Source organism: Mauremys mutica, chromosome 7, assembly GCF_020497125.1.
Source record: "Mauremys mutica isolate MM-2020 ecotype Southern chromosome 7, ASM2049712v1, whole genome shotgun sequence".
NCBI lineage: Eukaryota > Metazoa > Chordata > Testudines > Geoemydidae > Mauremys > Mauremys mutica.
In genome coordinates, this window is record NC_059078.1 from 6351672 (window position 1) to 6376777 (window position 25106).

Genomic DNA, 25106 nt, shown 5'->3' on the forward strand with positions numbered 1-25106 from the left:
ACCAAGGGCCTGATCCAAAGCCCATGGAAGTCAATAGAAAGACCCACATTGGCTTTGGATCAGACTAGTGCTTAATTTGTAATGAAAGAGGTGCCAGGGCTCAAGCAATTTTTTTTTTTTTTAAAACAGAGTCCGTAAGCAAGATCAAGGCCTCCTGGCTTTCGGTGGTGGACAGATACATTGTAAGAGAAACCACTGCCTCCAAGAACTTGCAATATAAACAAGCAAGGCAGAGACACAGGATGGGAGGGGAAACAGAGGCACAGGGGTCGCCAGGGCTGACATTAGACTTGCTGGGGCCCCACTGCCTGGGGCCGAAGCCCAAGGGTTCCAGCCCTGGGTGATGGGGCTCGGGTTTTGGCTTTGCCCCACCTCGACTCACGGCAGTGGGGCTTGGGCAGGCTCAGGCTTCGGTCCCCTCTCCTGGGGTCATGTCGTCGTTCTTGTTTTCAGAAGGTGGGTTGCGGTGCAATGAAGTTTGAGAACTCCTGCTTTAACTGGTGTCTCCACTGATGTGAATATTAAATTAACTCTGTACTTTCAAGTCATTTTCAACGGAGCGTGCCTGCTGTGACTGCCCAGCAACCAGTTTTCAAACACAAATACCCAAACCAATTTCAAACATTTTTTTCCCTTTTTCTAAGTGGCGAAAGAAGCTAATTCACATACAGCCTTACTTGCCTACAAAATCCCAGGTTTTAAAGTAAGCCATTTTAAGAGAGAGCTCTGCAAACAGCCTCTGAGCTGTGGATGCCCACTCCTTAAACAACAGTTTTATAAGTAAAAATGTCATTTTTGCAGCATGTTGTTGCTGTTGTTTTATTTTGTGGCAAATAATTAAACAACAAAAGCACCTTGTGAGCACAGTATACCCGGTTTTAAGCCAGTGTGATTGAATATAGCTGATTTAAAGAACCATGATAATAGGGACTACAACAGAAAATTGTATTCAAGTCTTAGCTAACACTTGTAAACACAAGAACAAGGCACTAATACTATCTACCTGGATAATAATCTTTTCTTTAGATGAGGAAGTTAAAAAAAAATAATCTTATTTCGATTATATGAAAAATGTTAACAATTTAAAACAAGCATTCAATTCTAGAGTTCTAATCTGTATTTTGGATCTAACAAACTTTCTGTATGTCCTAGGCAAAACAAACAAGCAAGCAAGCAAAAAAACCCAACCAACCAAACAAAAAAACCCAACCCCCCCAAACCCTTCATTAAGCTGGAGTTACTATTGTAAATGTGCACAAATTGTGTAAGAAGGAAAAGTCCTGCAACAACAAAACAACTTTAGAAAGCCAGGAATCTCTAAGATCAGGGTGCTCTTTAAAATAAAACAGAAATAAAAAAAGTCAGGAAATGCACAATTAAAGTCACCCAATCAGCCACAAATCTGTCGTGACAGATTAACAAACATTTGGAGACAACCCTATTTTCAAACAATGCAGGACTTTACCACATCAGTGATGCTGAAAATCCTGAAGGGATCTAACTGAACTATTTCACTCGTGTTGATAGACTGAGGGCATGTCTACACTACAAAATTAAACGGACCCAACTTACACCGGCATACAGCTGCTGCAGTAATTACATTCCTTGTGTGTGTCTATGCTTTGCTTCTTGTATCAGTGGTGCATGTACTCACCAGGAGCGCTAGCACTGATTTTACTGTCAGTGTGGGGCATTGTGGGACAGCTTCTGAAAGGCAGCAACAGTCCATGTAAGCAACGCAGTGTCACCCTGCACTGATCTAACTACATCTACATTGATTCTATGCCTCTTGTGGAGGTGGATTTATTAAGTTGGTATAGTGGGTAAGCTGTATCTGCGGGAGCAACATTTTAGTGTAGATGCTTACAGAGTTAGGTCGATGTAAGGCAGCTTAGTCGACATAACTGTGTAGTGGAGCGTATCTTAACTAAGAAGCACCAATTGCTACAGCAAAGTATTTCTGCCATCTTTAGCATTGTTTGCTGTTGCTGGATAAAGAGCAAGCTTTTACATCTCTCCACTAAGGGAAGAAAAAATAAATGCACAAATATAGAATGGGGGATAACTGGTGTGGCAGAAGCACGGCTGAGAAGGATCTGGGAGTTGGGGTGGATCACAACCTCAACATGAGTTCAACAATGTGATGCTGTTGCAGAAAAAAAAAATAGGCAAATGAAATTTTGGGTTGCATTAAGAGATGCATGGCATGCAATTCACAGGATACAATAGTACTGCTCTACTCCAAGCTGGTTAGGCTTCGGCTGGAGTACCGTGTCCAATTTTGGTCACCAATGTATAGAAAGGATGTAGAGAAACTGGAAAGGATCCAGAGGCGAGCGACAAAGATGATCAAAGGGATGGAATGAAAGCTATATGAGCAAAGGCTGAAGGAACTGGGTATGTTTAGTTCGGAGAAGAGGAGATTAAGGGAGGGACGTGATAGTTGTCTTCAAATACTTGAACGGCTATCAGAAAAATATGGAGAAAAGTTGTTCTCTCTTGCCACAGAGGGCAGGACGAGAGGCAATGGGTTCAAATTACAGCATAGCAGATTTAGATTAAATCACAGGAAAAACTTGGCAACTGTCAGAACAGGAGGACAATGGAATAAACTGCCTAGGGAAGTCATGGAAGCTCCTTCACTGGAGGTTTTTCAAAAAGAGGCTGGATAGTCATCTTCCTTGGATGGTTTAGACAACAAATTCTGCATCCTGGCAGGGGATTAGACTAGATGACCCTTGCGGTTCCTTCTAACCTATGATACTATTATTCTAAAAGTGACCTCACTTTAACCGATTATTCACCCAAATGTATCCCAGTTACAATCAGATTTTCCCCTCCCTATGTTTGCAATGTAAGTGCTGCAAACTCCTCTGACTGTACTGTTTTTACGTAGACCACTGATAAAAATGAACAATAAGAAGTTACTTACTTTCCTAGTGTAGTGATTAGACAGTAGGTAGAGCCATTCTGAACATGGCTTCTTGTAGTTATACACATGCCTGCATTCTGGGCTCCTTTTTCAGCCTTCTGCAATACCATCTCCAGCCACAATCACTCTATTTGCCATGAAGCTCAGGGTTGAGCCAGCCTTCAACAAGGCTGCAAAGTTAATACAGCGCTAGTCACCCAGGAAAGCTCATGTGTTAATACAGTGCACTGCACCTTCCCTTGCAAAAAGCTGTGTGATGATTAAAGGAAGAAAAGGAAAACTATACATTCAAGGGAGTTTGTAGCAATTATACTGCAAAACTAGGGCGAGGAAATAGGATTGTAAGCATCTCACAGAGTAGTGTCATGCTGGAAGGTGTTAACTGCCACCAAACACAGACCTGGATGCACTAAGCACCATTCCTTCAAGCTAAATGTGACTGCTGAAACAACAGAAGCCACCACCCAAGGCAGTAGCTACGCGGCAAGGCCGGGACCAGCAGACAGTGAGGGAAGTGGTGGTGAATGTGGCCCTGAGAGCAGCGGTGATGACTTTCTAATGTGCCGGGAGGTGCTCTACCCCCAGTTCTTCTCCAGGCCCCGCCCCGCCTTTTCCCACCCCTGCTCCATCTCATTCCACACCCTCCCCCAGCACGCCCCACCCTTGCTCCTCCTCCGCAGTGGAACAGCCGTGGAACAGCTGATTGCGGCAGGGAGGAGGCGCTGGGTGGGGGGGAGGCACTGATTGATGGGGCTGCTGGTGGGCGGAAGGGAAAGGAGCTGATTGGGGGGGCCGCCAGCCCTGGAGCACCAACGGAGTCAGTGCCTATGCCTGAGAAAGAGAGTGCAAAGGCAGAGCCCTTTGGGCACAGGACTTGCTGGAAAAGCTGGCTTGGAAATAGTGAGCATAGAAACGGCCTGATATTGTTTTTTTCCTACTGTGTTCAGGGAAACAGGACTTCATGGACATACTTTGTAAACGAACAAGATTGTGCCAAAGAAACACTTGACTCATATCATCCATTTCTCCTCCTAACAGAAAGAGGCTGGCCCACCCCTAAATACTGGCTAACTGCTTGGGCCAAAAGGGAGCAGTAGGTTTGTGGGGAGAGGTTGTGAACATGAACAATTTTAAGGCTGGGAAATTCAGAAGAGCTCAGCTTCTATATAGGCAACACTTTCAAAAGAGCTCAGCACCCAGAATGCTTAGCTGCCCTGAGGACTGATCATATATTTCGGTGCCTAGATTGGAACTGAAGTCTCTTTGGAAAATCTGGCCCCAATTTGGGTGCTAAGAAGAGCTGCCTAGAAAACGTCCTTTTCCCCCTATGGGATATTTGGATATAAACCAAAAAATGTTAGCTTTCATCAAAGTTTTCTGGGAAAATGTTTACTTTTCAGCCAAAAATATCAAGAACCCCAAAACAGAAAAATGTCAGCCCCAAACTGACAACAACTGAAAATTTTTCGTTTTTCGGCTGAAAATGTTTACTTTTGGGTGCTTGGGTGAAAAATCAGAACATTGTCAAAGAAAGCAAACATTTTCTGTGAACATTTTTGTTTACTCGAAAACCCAATATTCTGCTGAAATATAGTTTTTACTGGAAACTTCAACCCTAGAGCAGAACACTTTAAATCTGGCACCCAGCACTTTTACAACTTTGGGCCTTCCAGCTCAGCTGAAATGCTCTCGCTTTAAAAGGTAAATAAACACAAAATATTCCAGAATGCACATGTATATGGTTAAATATTACACAGCCATATATCCTAAAACAAAATCATTCAAAGTCACTTCCTCCTTCATTTACCTACCAAGACCTATGTTCTGGCTCTCTAGGCCAGGGGGTCTCAAACTGGGAGTCGGTACCCCTCAGGGGGTCATGAGGTTGTTACATGGGGGGTCGTGAGCTGCCACCCCAAACTCCACTTTGCCTCCAGCATATATAATGGTGTTAAATCTATAAAAAGTGTTTTTAATGTATAAGGGGGGGTCGCAGTCAGAGGCTTGCTGTGTGAAAGGGGTCACCAGTACAAACGCTTGGGAACCACTGCTCCAGGCGTATGTCCCCTCCCCTTTCGCTCCCACCCCCTTTGCTACAGCTGATAATATTAGTTCATCTAAAGGAGCGTAAGGAAGTCATCTCCCTGCTCTGCTGTGGTCTTAGTCATTACATTAGCTGCTGCAGCACCTTGAACTCACATCAGGTGAGACTTAAAAACTAATAATGAGATATGAAAAGCCTTCCAGTGCACCTTCAGAAATGCATTTGTGCTTTTCTCTGTCTGCATGTGTATTCTCTTGGAGCCAGACACTGCATGTGCAATACCAATGGTCCTGGCCACAGCAAAACTCCCAGGGCGCTCAAAATTTCTCTACCAAGACTGGGTCTGGCAAAGTTAGGCAGATACGGCTGGATGGGAGTAGGTTGTAGAAGAGAACCAGCTATAAAGCCAGGGCATGTCTGAGAAGGAAGCAGACACTGACACTAGCTAGCTGGGAGAGTGGGGGAGGAGGAATGTATCTGGGACTGGAAGAGGGGCTTCATTAGGCTGCAGAGAAGGAAGGGAAGGGATCAGCAGTGAGCTGGGCGAAGGAGGAGTAGGAGGGGATTGAAGATCTGAACTTGAGTTTACTCTGTAATGCAGTACAAAAAACAACGTGGGCTTGGTTTAAGATCAGTCTACCAACATAAGGGCTGACTGCATGTGGCTTATTTAATAGCAGCTACCTTATTAATCAAGAAGTAAATTTTGTTTCAAAGGCCTCTTGGAGAACCGTGAAGGTGAAGACGACAACAGGGGCTACATTAATGCCCCATTTTACACAGGTGCCGCTGCACTAGCTCACATAGGGGCACCTGGGAAAAAGACTTTGGGCCTTGGCATTTGTGCCAGGAGGCTGTGACGTTTGCATCATCACACTGCCCTGGCAACCTCTAGGTGTGCCAAACAGGCAAGCCCTGGAAATCCTGCAGGGCAGTTTCAAGGCAGAACCTCAGGGAAGTCCCCTTCCTCCTTTGCCCCTAGTCACGGAATGGTCTGTATCAACTGGAATGGCTGGGACTCGACACCAGTGCAGTTATATTCTGAAACCTCCTCCTCCTCCACTCCCACATCACACAATTAAACACAGAACCTGTATTTTATTAACCATAAAAAGGAAGTTAAAGGGAGTTATCTTAACAATATAAGTAAAATATTGATAATGTTTTTATCCTTTTCACTTAAACTAAAAGAGATTGTATTCTGTAGGCTGGTCATTCTCCCTCTTTTCCTTTAAGTAGTGTGACTGTTAGACTGCCATGTACTCTAAAACAGCTGCCACAATATATCAACATAAGATAGTATTGTCCACTAGTTGCTGGTGCAAACACTCCGTTTAATATCTAAACAGAGGAGGAAGATTGTTTTTATTGGATTCTTCCTCTTCGGATGGAACAGCACTGCCTGGGGCTGTGGTGAAAAATATTGAAGGACTATGCAGAAAGGTAAGAGAGCTTTCAGAAGTGTAACTCGTAAGGAATCTGGTTGCTTTCAGTGAACGAAATGGTTTCTCTGCAAGCAAATTCCATGGGGGGAAAATAATAACTACAGCTAGGGGCTGGTAAATTCGCTGAAGACTCCAGAACTACATCTGTTTGTAAACAGTCTCTTTGTTCATACAGAGAGGATTATCTCTAAATGGATTTAGGTGTCTCACAGATTTAAAATGCTTCTAATGAATCATTGTTCACTTGGCAGGTGTTTAGCACAGCATCAGATTAATAAGGAGATGATGCTACCTTACGTGATTCTGTGAGGGCACCTGTTTTCAAAAATCAAAGTTCATTCATCATATGACGGTTTAATGAATAAAGGTTATAAATAAATGTCTAACATCAATTCAACTATTCCTTCTCTGACAGGGGAAAAAATACAGCAGCAAAAAATAATCTGCTTGGCTTGTACATTTTTACACACTTGTTTCTATTTTACTAAAGGCTGAATTAATCTTTGACTATGACACAGAAGTAAATGCATACAGTCTGACATTTCTGTGATTTGAGTGAGAGCACAAACTGCACTTCTTCCTCTTAACATTAATGCAAACTGACAATGGTATAGGCCTGAAGTCATGTGACTTTAATCAGCACTGCTCTAAGCCATCAGAATCACATTAATTATTTCAGGGCTATCTTTTTGGATGAAGAGAGAACTTGCATTAAAAGCAGGAGATTCTGCTCATCTTCTTAACAAACCTCTTACTGAGCTTTACCGAAAGGTGGACTGTAGCAGCTGCAGCTATCGGCGCCCACAACAGACCATCAGTGAACTTATAGTATTGCAAAGACCTCACTCATGTGACTTTCCCAAAGCTATTCGGAAATAAGCCTACCTTCTTCACTACCCCTTCAAATAAATGGAAACTTTCCCCTTGTAAATATCTCATTTCCTGTAAAATATTCATCCCTTTTCCAGGCTCATAAACATCACGTTATTTTTGTTCCACTAGACTAGGAGCTGAGCTTTAATGACACTTTAGACCATAGCTTCTAAGCTATTAGCTAACATGTCAACCAGCTAACGGTTCTATAGGGAAACAAGATTAGAAAGGATAGGAAAATATTGATTTTTTTTCTTCTCTTGCCCTTTTTTTTTTTTTTTTAAATAAAGGATCCCACACCTGCAGTACAATACTGCTAAAGCCAAGCTAAACAACAAAAGATGCCCTACACAACAATCAAGATATTTCCAGTGCTGGGGCAGCTAACAGTATCCGCCGGAAACTGTAAATATGCATGATTTGTCTTTCTGTAAATACACATGCTTTAATATTTCATAAAATCATTCAGCAGCTGGTCCATGAGAAAGATCAGGGAGTAAATGCAAAAGGTCGGAGTTTATGGACACCGCTGATAGGAATTGCTTGCTGGAAAGAAGGTGGAGCGTCCCGTCTTTCAAAAGGAAGACAATGGCTTTTGGGGGGATTTAGGGGAGGAGGTAACGGAGGAGAAGCTCACTCAGCGGGGAAGGTGATCAGTAAACCTCTAGCCTTATTTGCCAACAAGCTCCCTTTCTGTTCTGAATTCTTCTCTCAATTCACCATGCAGCACAAGCTGTGCAAGGCAATCCGTGTTGGAACAGAAAGACAACTTAAAACAATCAACACCCCACATTAAGAAAAAAAAAATCAAAACCCCTCACACAAAACAGTAGGTGAGAAGGTACTTACCGACTTTGGGCTCTTCTTTGGGACTGGCAATCCTGAAAAAAGGCAACAAGGAAAAAATAAACATTAGCATATAAATGTTACTTTCCTTTAAGAAAAAATCCCTAGGTGTATCATCTGAATGTAGCCATCTGCAGAGTTATGTCAGATTTCGCTCTAGCATTGGAGTTACCAGTCTGTTCATATCGAATCAAAGAGGAGAGAGAGAGAGAGATCTGCATTAGCTATGCTGACTTGTGCTGCGGCAGCCTGGAGGCTGGGGAAAGAAATTCACAGACCTCAGCGGCCTGGGAAATTGAACACTTGGACAGAATCTCAAACGCTCCCCTGGATTAAGAGAGACTTAGCTTACAATTAAGCCAAGGATATTTCCTTTTGACGCGATTGGCTTGTCAATTTTATCGGACCAATCAGAACCACAGAAGAGAAACAGGTTGATTTTTAAAAAAGTGTCTCTCTAGAAATAGATTTTTAAAAGCAAATTTGTATTGGCTTAGATGAGAGGCTCAGGCTGGCAAAGCAAAACAAAAGCACAAAGAGGGATAATCTTTATCCCTAAAAGGGATCATTTACAAATATGGATGTAACTGACAAAATACACAAGTTTTCTTCAAGTCCACCCTAGATACATAGCTATATGATCAATTTCAGATTGCTGTAGCTTGAAAATAAAATGCTCAGAATGTCTTGACCCTGATGTGCACGTAGTGGGCTGAGGTGAAAGGTTTAGGTAGTTCTGGATGACGGGAATTTTTGGGGATGATCAATGATCATGATCAAAATGCAAAGAAAAACAATTTAAAGCACGCAGTAGAAGAGAGAAGGGTGATTTTGCCATTGGAAGCCAGCCCAACAGTCAATTTCTGTTGACTTCCTCTATCAGTGGCACAATGGCCAATGACAACGAGCTGTAAATGACCTACGATATAGGAAAGGCTATTCTGAGCAGATAGATCAAAGAGAAAAAGAAATGATTTTCAATAAAAAAAAAGCCTCCTGCCTCAAATCTGTTTCTTTATGTGGCATTCCAGAAAAAATAAATATAAAACCAAAACACAGATTACACTGCACATTAAGTGCTCAGTAATTCGGACACTCAAAATCTGCTTTCATCTTTAGGATGCGATTTATGTGGCATTTATGCAGCATTATGTTTCCTACTTTATACACTTTGTTGCATTAAAAACCATGCTCCTGTCTAACTTTTATACAGGAAGTAAAACAAGTTATGCAACTGAAATATGAATTGTTATAGCAAGAAGCTCATCTTACGGTAATTTGCAAGGTATCATCTCTGAATATGGAATGTCCACAATTACAAATGATAAACAGTACTCGCTTACCGCCTGCTGTCAGACTTGTATGTAAATAAGACTGCATAATACCAAATGCTGTAGTCGGGTTTTTAATTAATTGTTTTCAATGATTGGGGAGCATTAGTGCTCTAGACATTATCCTGTTTGGTGCATTATCAGCAAATAACTAAGACCCTCTAGGGCAGCGATTGATTGTTGGGTAGTGGAACATCAAAACTGTTTACACTAAACAAATAAGATTGCAGCTTTGTTCTTCTGCAGACATTGCCTGCATTCATGTAACACACTCAAAGAATAAAGCACCAACAGTTTTCATGGCAAGTCACATTTGTAATAGGCAGTTTATCACATATTATATATTTGCATTCTTTGCAAGAGACACTCTTTCTGATTAAATGGATACATCACCCACACACACACCCACACACCAGAGTTGGCACTATAGCAATCCAGTTGTTCTCCAAAAGTTAAAACTGTTGATGCAACTGAACTGTAGGTTTAAAGTGAACTAGAGATTTAGTTTATTGCACCAGGGTCATTACATGTTAAAATTTAATAAATATGAACTTCTGAACAAACCTCTCCTTCAAAATTTGTCATTAATTTCAGCTGCTACAATCCAAAGAGATCGAAAATGGCTGAGAAATGATGGAAAATACACACAAGGCCATTGTTTGACAGGCCCTCCAAAGGCTCATGAATCTTATTGTGTCACTGCTCTACGCCAGACTTTGCTACAGAGCAAACAATAATTGACTTTTTACCAAAACAAGTAACTGTACATGATCAAAACACATCAGTAACTTTTGTTGGGACAAAATCGGGTGATAACTTGCATTAATACTTTGCTGTAAAAATTTGTTTATTTTAAATCAAGACCTAATTTAAAATCCGAGTTCCTGCAGTTGTGGGCCAAACTTGGAGATAACAGACCCCAGTTTCTAACATGCATTCCCAGCTGAAGGAAAGGATACAGTATAGAGCAATAAGACACATCTGCACGCAGAGACAACTCCTGCGGGGGCTGTTACTAGTGAGAACACACTCATTGAGGGGGAAACTAATGGCACAAAGTAATGGGCGGTGTAACTTTTAGCCAGTTGCCACTGCTCATCAAATTCAGGATGGGAAGGACCAAAGGTGCTACTGGCTGGTGAGTGGTTTATGTAAAGCTGGTGCTAGAATCATAGAATATCAGGGTTGGAAGGGACCATAGGAGGTCATCTAGTCCAACCCTCTGCTCAAAGCAGGACCAATCCCCAGACAGATTTTTGCCCCAGATCCCTAAATGGCCCCCTCAAGGATTGAACTCACAACCCTGGGTTTAGCAGGCCAATGCTCAAACCACTGAGCTATCCCTCCCAACCCCTAGCAGATATACATCTGCCTCTGAAACACACATCGCTACAAGTGGCATCTTGGTTGGAAATCCCAGCAGAAAGGACGAGGACTTAAAAGGCACAAAGAATGAACTACCTGTTTCTCTCTACAGAGGTCATAGCAGGTCATGGTGGAATCCATGCACGGGGGTGGCCTGGGAAAGTCTGTACTGCCACTGTCTAGGTTGTACCAGCTCTGTGGTTAAATATAGACATTTAGGGCCAGACTTTTAAAGGTACTTAGGCCCCTACGGAGATTTTTCTAAAGTATCGAGGTGTCTAACTGCCATTGATTTCAAAGCCCACCAGACAACCAAATACCTTTTAAAATCTGTCCCTTGGGCAACAAGGCTGACATCTTCACTATCAAAATATTTTTTTGGGAAAGTGCATTCAAATAGCAAAAGAGGGGCTGTTGCCATCAGTTAGCGGTGGTTAAAACAAAACAAAACAGCACACCTGGGACACACTGTCCATATGACCTAGATAAGTGTTTCTCAACCTTTTTGATACCAGGGACCAGCTTACTGCCTTCCTAAACTGTGTCAGGAGATCTCAGGGGCCGGTGTCGGTACACAGTCCGGTCGTTGAGAAACACTGACCTAGAGCCCCTCCAATGGGCAAGAATCCTCACAGAGAATGCTTACAAATGTGACTCAAATTAAATCAATCAGAAAACACAAATTACTCCCCTGTAAAAAGCCAATGTAATCAAGCAACTGCTTAATGGCAAAATACCAGTGATCGCTGCGCAATCTTTAAATACAAAAAGGGATTGTATTCTAAATTCACACAGAGTCACCAAGAATGGGTATATACACGGTTAGTAAAAAAAGCTAACCAAATGCAGGGATCTAAATTAAGCCAGTTATCAGTGAGATTATCACAGTTATCTTAACAAAAAGCTCTCATTTTCTTCCCCAGAACTCCCTAAAGCTCTATGTACAGCTGGCCACATCCATCTGCTAGACTATATTTTGGAACATAGGGAGAAAAATGTAAATTGCTCAGCAAGTTTTGTACCACAATTTCACTATCTAGAGCAACCTTCCTATGAAACGCTGTGAAGGAGGCATTGTAACTCATGGATTAGACACAGAGTTTTAATTTAATATTAGCTGGTATGTTTATTCTGTTTTAAAACTGCATCATTTTAAATGTCTTTTTGGTATATTTCAAATCTAGAAAGCACTGATAAAAAACAGTTATGCGAGCCATACAAAAGCTGGATACACTGTGTGAAATCAACCCCAAATTCTGCTGTTTCTAGTATATAAAAGTATCCAAATTCCAAATATCCGTGTTCACTAAACATATGCAAAATGCAAGGCTTCACACACTGCAGTCTGGCAGGGTTGTGGTGTCCCCTGAAACATAATAGACAATAAGGGCCACTAGAGGGCTCACAAACTATTTAAAGGGACACTATCCAATTCCTGTATATTACTATTCCTGGGGGAATTTTGTGCCACTGTGCACACGCAGAATTCACGTTCCCCACAGATTTCTTTGTTCCCTTGCAGAAAATGGCTTTCTGACGGGAAAGCTGCAAGAGCAATCACGCATCACTCCCTAGTTGTGCAGGTACATTGTTTCAGGCACCCGAAGCAGCCGGCAGAGAGGTAAATCACCGCAGGGCCGGGGACCACCCTGCCAGTGGCTCCTACCCTGAGCTGGCATCAGCTGCTAATCCTGGCTGGGCTGGAGGCAGGAGAGGATGAGACTTCCTCTTCCCCTGCAAGGAGGGCTGGGGCTGTGTCCGACCTACCCCCAGAAATCTCCCCCAGCTGCAGGAAGCTCAGCATCCTCTCCCTGCTTCCTGCCCCCATCGCTCCTCAGCTGTGGGCAGAGGGGTCACTGTACAGGGAGCAGTTCCCCCCACCCCAACATCTGGAGCCTCCTGGCACCCAGACCACCACTACTGAGCTCCCTACACCCAAACCCCCACCCTGACTAGCCCCACGCCCTTGAACCTCCGCATCTAGATCCCCAAACCACTGACTCTCAACTAGCTGCACCCCGATGCCCCCACCAAGCCCCACTCCTCCAGCAGACAGATCGCCCTGCTGAGATCCCCACACCCAAACCTCTCCACTGAGCCCCAACCACTTTCTCTTGGAACTCCCTGAAAAATCCCATTGCCCCTGCACCTGGAACCCCCTCAATGAGCCTCTGTGCATCCAGATCCCCCCACACCCAACCCCTCCACTGAGCTACCTGCACCTAGATTGTTCCACACTGAGATCTTGCCTGCTCCACACCTAGTGCACCTGGCGCAGAGCCCCAGGGTGTTTCTGGGGCAGGCCCAGGCCTTGTGCTGTGTCAGGGTTGGGTGCAGCCTCATCACTGAGTCCGTGTCCCGGGGGTGGGGGATGGAGAGGCTGCAGGGTGATCCCCACCTTCATACTGCCAGTGGCCTGTGCTCCCCACTACCATGCTGGAGCCTCCGCATTTATTTACTGACAAATAAAACTTGCAGAATTTTAAAATATTGTGCGCAGCATTTTTAATTTTTTGGCACTGAATGCCCTCAGGAGTAATGTTACAGAAAGATCGTAGACTACTCCACAGTCACATGCGTAAGAGCCGAGCGGGTCAAAAGCACTGAATGAGTTCAATTCCAAGAGGATTTCAGCTGATACTGAGAGTGTTCATCAGCACTTGGCAGGATGGGGTCTTCGAACAAGAAGTGGCAAATTGACTGGTACTCACTGAATCATAGAATATCAGGGTTGGAAGGGACCTCAGGAGGTATCTAGTCCAACCCCCTGCTCAAAACAGGACCAATCCCCAACTAAATCATCCCAGACAGGGCTTTGTCAAGCCAGGCCGTAAAAACCTCTAAGGAAGGAGATGCCACCACCTCCCTAGGTAACCCATTCCAGTGCTTCACCACCCTCCTAGTGAAAAAGTTTTTCCTAATATCCAATCTAAACCTCCCCCACTGCAACTGGAGACCATTACTCCTTGTTCTGTCATCTGCTACCACTGAGAACAGTCTAGATCCATCCTCTTTGGAATCCCCTTTCAGGTTCAAAAGCAGCAAATCAAATCCCCCCTCATTCTTCTCTTCTGCAGACTAAATACCAATAATAAGGTATTAATTGGAGATATACCAATCTCCTAGAACTGGAAGGGACCTTGAAAGGTCATCGAGTCCAGCCCCCTGCCTTCACTAGCAGGACCAATTTTTGCCCCAGATTCCTAAGTGGCCTCCTCAAGGATTGAACTCACAACCCTGGGTTTAGCAGGCCAATGCTCAAACCACTGAGCTATCCCTCCCCCCTAACAATCCCAGTTCCCTCAGCCTCTCCTCATAAATCATGTGCGCCAGCCCCCTAATCATTTTTGTTGCCCTCCGCTGGACTCTTTCTAATTTTTCCACATCCTTCTTGCAGTGTGGGGCCCAAAACTGGACACAGTACTCCAGATGAGGTCTCACCAATGCCGAATAGAGGGGAATGATCACGTCCCTCGATCTGCTGGCAATGCTCCTACTTATACAGCCCAAAATGCTGTTAGCCTTCTTGGCAACAAGGGCACACTGTTGACTCATATTCAGCTTTTCGTCCACCGTAACCCCTAGGTCCTTTTCTGCAGAACTGCTGCCTAGCCATTCGGTCCCCAGTCTGTAGCAGTGCATGGGATTCTTCCATTCTAAGTGAAGGACTCTGCACTTGTCCTTGTTGAACCTCATCAGATTTCTTTTGGCTCAATCCTCTAATTTCTCTAGGTCCCTCTGTATCCTCTCTCTACCTTCCAGCATATCTACCACTCCTCCCAGTTCAGTGTCATCTGCAAACTTGCGGAGGGTGCAGTTCACACCATCCTCCAGGTCGTTAATGAAGATATTGAACAAAACCGGCCCCAGGACCGACCCTTGGGGCACTCCACTTGATACCGGCTGCCAACTAGACATGGAGCCATTGATCACAACCTGTTGAGCCCGATGAACTAGCCAGCTTTCTATCCACCTTATAGTCCAATCATCCAGCCCATACTTCTTTAACTTGCTGGCAAGAATACTGTGGGAGACCATATCAAAAGCTTTGCTAAAGTCAAGGAATAATACGTCCACTGCTTTCCCCTCATCCACAGAGCCAGTTATCTCATCATAGAGGCAATTAGGTTAGTCAGGCATGACTTGCCCTTGGTGAATCCATGCTGACTGTTCCTGATCACTTTCCTCTCCTCTAAGTGCTTCAGAATTGATTCCTTGAGGACCTGCTCCATGATTTTCCAGGGACTGAGGTGAGGCTGACTGGCCTATGAGTCAATGTTTGGTTTTCATTTCCAATCAGAACAGCCTGAGAGATGTTTGCAAACAACAGCAAAGCAAAAGGTAGATGAACTGGGTTGAAAAGGTCAAGAGTTGGTTTCGCCATTATTTTGGCTAGAGCACAGAATGCAGGACAGCAGGAAATTAATAAAAACACAAAAAAATCATTAAGGACTGTGGCAGTGGGCTAACATTTACTGGGGAAAAACAGCTGCATGACAAAATAATAAGCCCACTGAATACTGCTTTTTTACACTGTGCTGAATAATAACCAAAAAAGGGTAACATCCACCAAGACACATATTTGGCAAGAGGTGCAGAGAAATACTGGAGCCAGAGGTAAAGGCCTACTTACCCCGCAGCACACATCAATCTCTATGTTTTCTGAGTGAAAAACAAGGAGCTCTAAATAATTAACAGTAATGGCCATTAATGTTGTTGGGAAAAATAATAATTCTGAATAAACCATTGCCAAAAGATGTTTAATGAAGGATGCATACTATTTTTAAAAATTGATGGGAGCTGCTCTTTTCCAGATTGAAAAAAACCACCCACGCAGTAATTGAAAAAAAGAGAGCACAAGTCCGCATACAGCCATAAACAGCACCATCAAGAAAAAGACCCAGTCCTGCAACAGTATAACTTTTCTGCTTGTCATAGTAATCTGCATTATAATAGCGTTACTGTACTAGCATAAAGATAAGCTATGCAATACTAGCTTTAAGCCAAAGAATAATTTGCACCGAAGGAATGCAGGCCTGCTATAAATCAAAGGTTGGTGACTAGCAAACAAAATGAACAATGCTCCAGTTCTAAAATGCTAATGCTTGAGAAACGTGTTTTTTAGGAGCCCAAACACAGGTATTATTAACCCACTGGCATGAGCAAATAGAGTTCCCAAAAACCACACTACAATGCAGAATATATTATTGCCATCGACAAGAGTTTCAGTCCCAGTGGACCTTAAGAAGTTAAATCATATCCTCAATTATTATTCGCTCCTGTTTTGGATGCTAAACAAATTACCAATAATTTGAATTTTGATTCTGTGGTCATACTTTCAAGGTCTCAAATAAGAATTTATATTAGAAGTAATAAGAAAGATGTGTAACGTTAATAAAACGCTAATTGATTACTCCAAGTATATCAATGCAACTGTGTAACAAGATATGTATCACTTAGGTAGTCGTTAACCACTAATAAAGATGACATTACAGTAATCAGATAGCTTGAGGGATTGGTAATTACATAAAGAGTCACCATTTCATGACCAAAGCAGTTTCACCCACTCTTATGATTTTATTGCAAATCTCATTAAATTAAGTCTTTTTCTTAAAGCCCAAGCCCCTGGATTCATGTGTTTCTGTGAGATTCTCAGCATTCATTACAAAACCCAGTATTTCTAGTCCTGGTTGTGAAGAAAAGCCTGAGAACACGAACTTTAAAGCCTCCAATACAAGAAGTAAACTAAAGTGAGCCCTTTTTAAAAATAAAAATGATGATTTGTAGGCCGTTCTCATGATTTCTGGCACATGACTCATATGTTTTGATCACTTGGGGCAGACAACGCTGCCAGAGGTTGCCGCCGTCTGAAGGCTCTTCACTGAACGAACTGCAATGAATTCAGTGTCTCAATCCAATTTCCAGTGCACAGTTGTCTGAGTATAAGTCCCAGCACCATAACAACAGGCACGCCTGCTGGCAGGTCAAGCAGAAAGGCCAAGTAGTCAGTGAGCATGGACGCTGAACTACCTCCGACCGTTCGAAGGGATGCCTCCAGGTTAAGCATTGAGGCACATCGGTGAAGGAGTGCACAAAAAACATGTTCTGCTGTTGTCAGTGTTGCATTCGTTCTGATCACAGGCAATTTTTATCTCCGGGGATTTTATAGCACTATTAACAAGGTATAAATTCACACCCCAATAATGTTCCGTTTGGGACAAGCTCTCTTCTTTTGTGTGTGTACAACAGCCACACAATGGGCACAACTGTGGTATTAGTATCAATAAACAACGTTTTCAATAATCAGCTGATATATTAAGTGAGAGGCCTATTCCAGCCACTGGAAGGTAAGCAGATGGATTGTGACTGAACACAATGGAGTTATACCCATTTTCAGGAGGGCTGAATGTATTAAAATTCAAATCTACATTTACTCTAAAATAAATGAGGGGCTAAACAGAACTCTTTCAATCACTGGATTCAAAGCATTCCCTAAAATCCGAACCCTTTAGACACAGAGGGGAGTTAACTAGTCCTAGAACGCAGAGTTTATTTGTCCCTTCCACTCCTATAGTTCTACGATTCTGTCACTGAAAATATATCCTTGTTGGTTCCTCCATGTACTACAGTGCTCCTGACTTCTTGTGACAGCTTGGGCCTGCCACTTCCCCGCCCTGGAACTCGGCCTCCCCTCCCACGCTTCATCTGCCTTGTTTATCGAGAGGGTGAGCTCTGCAAGGCACGGACTGTCTCTCACTGTGGGTGCGTCTGCCCTGTATTCTTAGCACACCTAACCCGACTCCCATCCACATCCCAAAACTCCAGCTCAAGCTAAGTTCTTGAGCTTGAGGTCGCTGGTCTATCATGGAGGTGGGTTGGAGCTCAAATGCTTCTGAAGCTCTAGAAATGCCATGGGAATTCAGCGACTAGCACAAAGGGGCCCTGATCCCAACTGGGGCCTCAAAGCGTTACTGTCATATAAATAATAAGAATAAGAAATAAAAATAACTGTCCATTTAGTACCCTCCCCCCCACACACAGAGGGTGAACCATGGTCTGGATGGGGAAAAAAAGAATCACATTAAGAACAGGAAGGTATATCTGTAGCTAAACTCAGAATGGAGAGGTACAGAACTGCCAAGTGCTAGGGTATTTATTATAATGCATCGTTGGTCTCAAAATAAAAACACAATCAAATAAAACTCAAACCATTAGGAGAGACTTACCGTCCCTGTCAACTTTTACCGACTCACGACTGCCGTTAAGGGACTATTACTCTCCATTTAATCAATTATACCAATAAACGGAGCCAGGCACCTTTTCCTTGAAGCCAGGCACCTCATTAATTCTGTTATTGTTGATATTATGATGTTTAATCAGTCTTACTGCAGCCTTTTTGCCCAGCCTGGATGTGGCCAAGAACTACGTTAAACATAAACTTGTAGACCCTGAAGCTGCCCCACAAGCTCAGCATATAAAGGTAGGAGGAAAGGGTTTGGTTTTAGAAGCTAGAAAAAAATGTGCTGCATTCCCCTAGCTTATTATTCCAAGTCTGCACGATTCGCTGGTATGCGAGAAATGTTGAGGGAACCGTGAGGCATGTCTCAAGTTAAATTGGCATAGTTTAATGCATCGTATAAGGTTCTGCTGTGCCACCTTGTGTTACATCGCATCACATCTGATATAAAACAACGGTGCACGGCTCGACTTGCTCCTACACTACAAGTTCAACAATTAAGAAAAAAAACTTTCAAACCCCACAAACTTGAAAAAAACAAACTTAGAACTGCCATAATTTTAGTAATTCTTTTCTTAAGCCAGCCCCATCTTTTCATCTGAAAGGGCCGATTCCCTTCTGAAAGTTAAAGTAGTTCACACAGTGAGAGGATTTCAGGCAATTTGCTGCTAGGAAATCCTTTGATTTTTCTTGATGATTTATAACTGATCTGAACTCTTCCATACACCGTGAGAGTTGCATTCCTGAGACTCACATACACTACACTACTACGTACAAGTTTAGGAAATCATTTGAGCCCTTAAAAAAGGAGTTTTGTGATGAAACACCATGAACTGTATCAGTTACTGACTTTTACTGTATCCTAATATTCAAAGTGACTGTGGAGATCAGATGATGTACACATCTATGAGGAACAAACAGTCTGACACAGATGTGTCACACTATCGTAAAAATGAATGGTAACTGATGTAACACTAATATTTGCCCTAAATACAGATTACATGGGCATTTATCAGTTTGCTCCACTCCACTTCATGCTCAAATAGTAGCAACATTAGATACGTTGATTATAGGTAGTGGAGATAAAAACAATGCTATGTTTTAAATGACTAATGGATTCATCCTGGGTAGTTTTATACACCATACCATCAGAAACTGGAGAGTCCTATAGGCAATGAAAATGCATACATATCAGTGTTTCCAATTCTCACAATTTTGTCACGAGTGTTGTGGTATTTGGTGATTCCCTTAAAGCTCCAGATCCAGGAGTCAGGTGATTACGTAAGACTCTCAGCTTTTACTAAAAAAAAAGTTTCTAGCTGAGATGCCTACAGTAAAAAAAGCTTGAAAATAAGAACCCCGAAAGCTCCAAAACATAGCAAAAAGAATCCCCACATTTAATATTTTAAAAATCTCATGAAATCAAGTATATTTCTTGATTTGTAGGGACCTGGCTCATGATTCTAGAATGCTTAGGGCTGGCAATACTGACTTTTGTTTCTAGTACTAGATTCCCATTTGATTTGGATTACTTTCATTTAGCCATTCACACCAGAGTTTCTAAGTCAAGTGACGTGATTTAGCTTCCTCTCTCTGTCTCACATTAACGAATTAGCAGCAATTTTAATCTAAACTGAGGCCCAGTCTCTTTGTTTGTGGGTCTAATTTGCGCCTGCAAATGCCCTTTTAGTGCAAATATTAGTAACTATACATCAAGACAACTTGATATGCGACTATTAAAACCTGAACACACACTTCACTGCAGGCATTGAAAGACCAGGTAAAATCCTGGCCTGAAGTAAACTGAAGTTTTGCCATTCATTGGGGACAGGATTTCACCCTCTGTGGTTTTTGTGGATGCAAGCTGTGGCCACAAAATGGATATATATTATTAATGCGAAGAACTGATTTAAAAAGTTAGTTGAGGCTTATTTTTGTCACAAAAGAGAAAACAAGTTTCTGTCAGGCTGCTTTACACACCAATTACTGGAAATCAGTGCACCATGCTGCATAGCAATATAGACCACTGTCCCAAAAAGGCACATCTGATGCTCCTTTGCCGCTTAGACAGAAGAGGTAACTTTCATTGTGAATGTGAAAAACACACCCATACCAAAATGTTCATATGAAATATGAACAGGCCTGGCAGAATTCAATTTTAATTTTTTAAATAATTTCAAAGGATAATATTCTGATGTTTATTTTTAAGCTTTTTATTTTTATCAATTGTCACAGTTGGCCAAAATTATGGGTTTTAAACTTTTTTTTTTTAAATCTATTGAAAGTTTCGTGGTTACGAGAAATGATGGGAGAGCTCAGACAACAATTATTTAATGACACTAGGTACTGAAATTCAAAAAGTTAAAGCTTTCTAATCATTACAACACAAACTGTCAACATCACATTTCAAAATATACCAAGTAAATATTCTGAAGTTAAACGTTAGTAAGTTCTCAAGCAGATTTTACTTACTTTGTCTATCTATAAATTGCTATCATCATCGATGGAAACAATTTGTCATCGGTTTGTGTGTGTACCGTGAAATCAACGTTTGCCAACATTTACTGATAAGGATCTAATCCTTCCAAGCCTATCTAACTCTCAACTTTTTCCTAACCTTTCATTTAATCTATTCTTCTGATTTTAGCCAATTCCTGTTTCTGTTACTCTGTAAACTAGTTACCAAGCGGAATGACCATGGTAAGAGACTGAGAAAATGTGATATTTAAACTTGCTTTAAAGTCTCACCAAGTTTGTGAGCCTTGTTAGAATTTAATTCCACTCAATGGAGAGAAGAGAATGGGCAAAAGATGACCAGATACTTTGGGAAAGAGAAGTCACCATTCCCAGATTGAAATGTTCCTTCAGAACTGCTACTTCTCCACTAATCAAGTAATCCATGAAAAACAGGAAGCGTATGTTAAAATTATATTAACTTTGGGCCAGTGCTTTAACTTGCCCCCTAATTTATTTTTACTAGAGAAAAAATTGCAGTATGAGAAAATGTTCATGAAATTTAACGTGTATTTTTCAATGCAATTTTCAGACCAGCTCTAATTTTCACTCATCTGATTTCCTCCTTCCCATACAAATTTCTCTAAAGGAAACAGTAACTTGAAACAGCACATGAAGTTAACTGATTTATTACATATGTTAAAGATTTCTAATAACAGTCGTAATTAAATGAAGAAAACACCTTGTAATACAGAATCTTAACTATCAAATCAGTTTAGTTTACTTCTATTTTTAATCATGCTACAATTCTGACACATATTTACATCATTTTTCACCTTATCTTTGGCACTTATAAGCTATCAAACATAAGCCATCACGATCTATTTGTGGATAGCATTATTCATGCTAAAGCACCATGGAGTATTACCTTGTATATTTGCAAATAGCTTATACAGAGATGATAAGGTGTTGGTGAAGGATCCAATGAACAGGTTTCAAGGGAGATGACTGAATACAAGTGAGTGTGAAGCTCTGCTTGTTTTATCCATGACAGAGGGTTAGGAGAGAGAAGCCAAGGAGAAGAGAGGACTCCTGAGATGGGATTTGAAAAGAGCTAGGGTCAGTTGGGCACGCCGTATGGCAAGAACATCAGGCTGATTTCCAAGGACCAGGAATTAGAGATGTTTCTGATGAAGGAAGAAGCTGCCGCAGTTTGGGCTAATAGTTTGGTCAGTTGGGAAGTAAGGGAGACCAATTATAATTACAACACTCAAGATGAGACTGGGGGAGGACACAAGGTAGGGCGTTTTGAAGGATGTGGTATTTACTACTGGATTGCAATGAACACCCCTGATTTAAAAGAAAAAAAAAACACAGGAGAAAATTATTTCCATTAGCAAAATAGTCAGGTACGCTAAGATCAAACTGTTGCTTCAAAAAGTATTCAAGGCCACACATTTAATGAAAGCAGGGAGTTCAACAAGTCAGATACACCACCCTGCTCCACACCCAGAAAATAAAAATAAATCACTGGGAATGCAGATTAAGACACATTCATGATGTTAGGCCCTGATCCTGCAATCAGACCACCACAGGCAGATCTTTGCAGTCATGCACAAGCTATGCTGACATTGACTTCAATCTGGCTCCGTTTGTCTGTAAAGGTCCACCTGAATAGACACAACTGCAGGACCAAGTCCTCAGTCTGTGTGAAATACCCTTTTCCCCAACAAAGAAAAAATAAATGAAAATGCTGTTTGAAAGAGGAACCCTGTCTTCCCCTTTCTAAAGCCCTGGCACATGCACAGACATGCTATGGTAACAGTCATATAGTTTCAGGGTTGTGATCTTGTCCTGAATGCGATCTGGATTCTCTCTCGATTCAGCAGCTGCTATAACCGTTTGAAATTTTCTGGCAGCTAGGCACTTAAGCAGCATGACTTTCGAATCACTCTTCACTGCAAGCCTAAAGGGCAAACAGAAGTGAGCGGCTTGTTCAACAGAGTTCAAGTCTCCGGCAATAGCTAATTGCAGGCAGCTATAATTATGATGGTTTCGCATCATTAGGGAAAGCGGCTAAAAAGCAGATATAATACTAATGATGTGAGATTAGATATTGCTTTTCGTTTGGGTCCATTAAATGATCTTTCGGCAGTGCTAGCGATAAGTTGGGTAAAGTGAAGAGATTTCTTCTTCTGTGAGGGGACTTTTGCTAAGCAACATGTATCCAGCCAGTTCTTTAGTTTAAAGGCCTGAAACTAAAAGGTGTCGAACACCCTGAACTCCCGTGGAAGTCAGCAGGAACTGAGGCCACTCAGTACCTTGTACAATCCTGGGCCAAAGGAATAGCACTATTGGTTGAGGATTCAGCCAAAGACTTTGCTGTTGCCATTGATTTTATATGGAAGGCACTCCGTTATTATGGTGATAGGTGGCAGTATAAAACTCTAAGATACGGTAGATAAATACATGTTGTTTATACAGTTCCCTGCCATAACCGTCAAAATCTTCTGCCTACCCTCAGCTGGCTCTGAAACCCCAGCCAGACCGCCTCAAAAGATTGGTCTTCCTTTCTCAGGCAGCTCTCCGTCTCCAAGTAGAAGTGAATTTGGTGCTAGTGGAAAGTATTTAGAAATTGAAGATCTCTGTTTATCTACTCATGAAGTTACACTGAGCATTAACCCTGGTCTTGGAGTAGGGTAGAAGGATGCATCTTTGAGAGGAGTACGTAGATCAGACTCCAGACCCATTTTATCATTGGCTTTTACACCAACCAGGGTACAGCTAAGCACCAATTGGGACAGCTGTGTGGAGGGGGACACCGGTTCAGTCAGAACTACAAAAGAACCCCACCCAACAGTAAGTTACGGAATACCAGGCAGATGGCAACAACTTTTGGTAACTACACACCTGGCTATATTAGAACCAGTGATCTGAAGGTGAAAGATTTGTATCTTGCTTTGAACCCCCTTGTCCAATATTAATAGGACAACATCAGGTTATAAATAACATTTAAAATAAAAATGTCCTATACTTACTATTTGATTAACAACAATACTTCAAGATTACTGAAACTGAAATAATTTGTACGATTGTAGGCCACGATCCTGCAAAGACTCACACTTGACTTTGGACTAGGTAAGTAGTAGTGTTTGTATAGTTTTTTGAATTCCTCGAAGCATGAAAAGTGAAGAGACACTAGTGAATTTCACTTTTGTTTCTATCTAGATTCACTTTCAGGTTCTCGTGCATATGCAGAATACTGCAATGTGTAAATACTGCAAGACAATGCTAAAATCCTAAGAGAATAGGTGTTTCAACTTTATACTTTTTACAAAGTGTCCTGTATTTCCTCTCTCAAAACAACTGCAAGACTTGGTTGGCACAACCCATCTAATTTCTGGAAGTCAAAGCTTCAGCTGAAGCTACATTACAGTAAATATTTTACAGGCCGCTCTCTGTGGCTATGCGCTTTGCATTTCAACATCTACGCGTAATTGTCGGGAGTGCACCAGTGGCTTCGAGCTGGCTGAGCTTTTCACATAGATTACACATCTCTCTCTGATATTTTTCTGCCTGATTAGTAATCACTACTGACAAATCCTTTGGACAGTTCTGAGCACGAGCGTCAGTGTGATGGGGATGATTCCGGCAAAGTCTGATTGAATGCAAATGTTATGTTAATAAAAGAATGCCTGACGGCAAGCTCTCCTAGCACTCTCTTCACTGGACACCAGGGGGAGGAGGAGGAAAGGACAGCCAGCAGAGAGACCTAGAGAAGAACCACTTCAAGAGGCATGAAGGATCTTATCACAGAATGGAGCCAAGTACACTTCTGGAATCAGATCAAAATAAATAGCGGCACTTTGTCTAGGGCAGGCACTTCCGATAAAGGAACTGGCAGAGGCAATGCAAGGTAAAGTTACCGCAGAGAGGATCGAAGTCCATCGGATCTAAACACCAGAGTCACAGTGCATCCTAGCTAACTACATTCTCCAACTTTTAAACCAGACATTCTGTTTTCCACATTGTAGCTAGCCTCATGCTTATACAGTAACTCCTCACTTAACGTTGTAGTTCTGTTCCTGAAAAATGCGACTAAGTGAAACGATGTTAAGCGAATCCAATTTCCCCATAAGAATTAATGTAAATGGGGGGGTTAGGTTCCAAGGACATTTTTTCACCAGACAAAAAAACTATTTTTTATATATAATATATTACACACACACACACACAGTATACGTTTTAAACAAACAATTTAATACTGTTCACAGCTATGATGATTGTGAAGCTTGGTTGAGGTGGTGAAGATAGAGGGTGGAAGAGGGTGGGATATTTCCCAGGGAATGCCTTGCTGCTAAATCAGTGGTTCTCAAACTTTTGTACTGATGACCCCTTTCACACAGCAAACCTCTGAGCGTGACCCCCCCCATATAAATTAAAAAATACATTTTTATATATTTAACACCTTTATAAATCTTGGAGGCAAAGCAGGGTTTGGGATGGAGGCTGGCAGCTCATGACCCCCCCCATGTAATAACCTCATGATCCCCTGGGGGGTCCCGCCCCCCAGTTTGAG

General features: G+C 42.1%; 1 protein-coding gene across 36 annotated transcripts in view; it reads right to left on the reverse strand.

Moving 5' to 3' along the window:
- Window positions 1-25106, reverse strand: part of MAGI1 (membrane associated guanylate kinase, WW and PDZ domain containing 1) — a 495477-nt gene that overhangs the window by 36620 nt on the left and 433751 nt on the right. For all 36 annotated transcript variants that reach the window (XM_045023728.1, XM_045023723.1, XM_045023748.1 and 33 more), the window contains one exon: window positions 8144-8175. In XM_045023728.1, the coding sequence (XP_044879663.1) occupies window positions 8144-8175 (32 nt within the window). The remainder of the gene's footprint in view (window positions 1-8143; window positions 8176-25106) is intronic.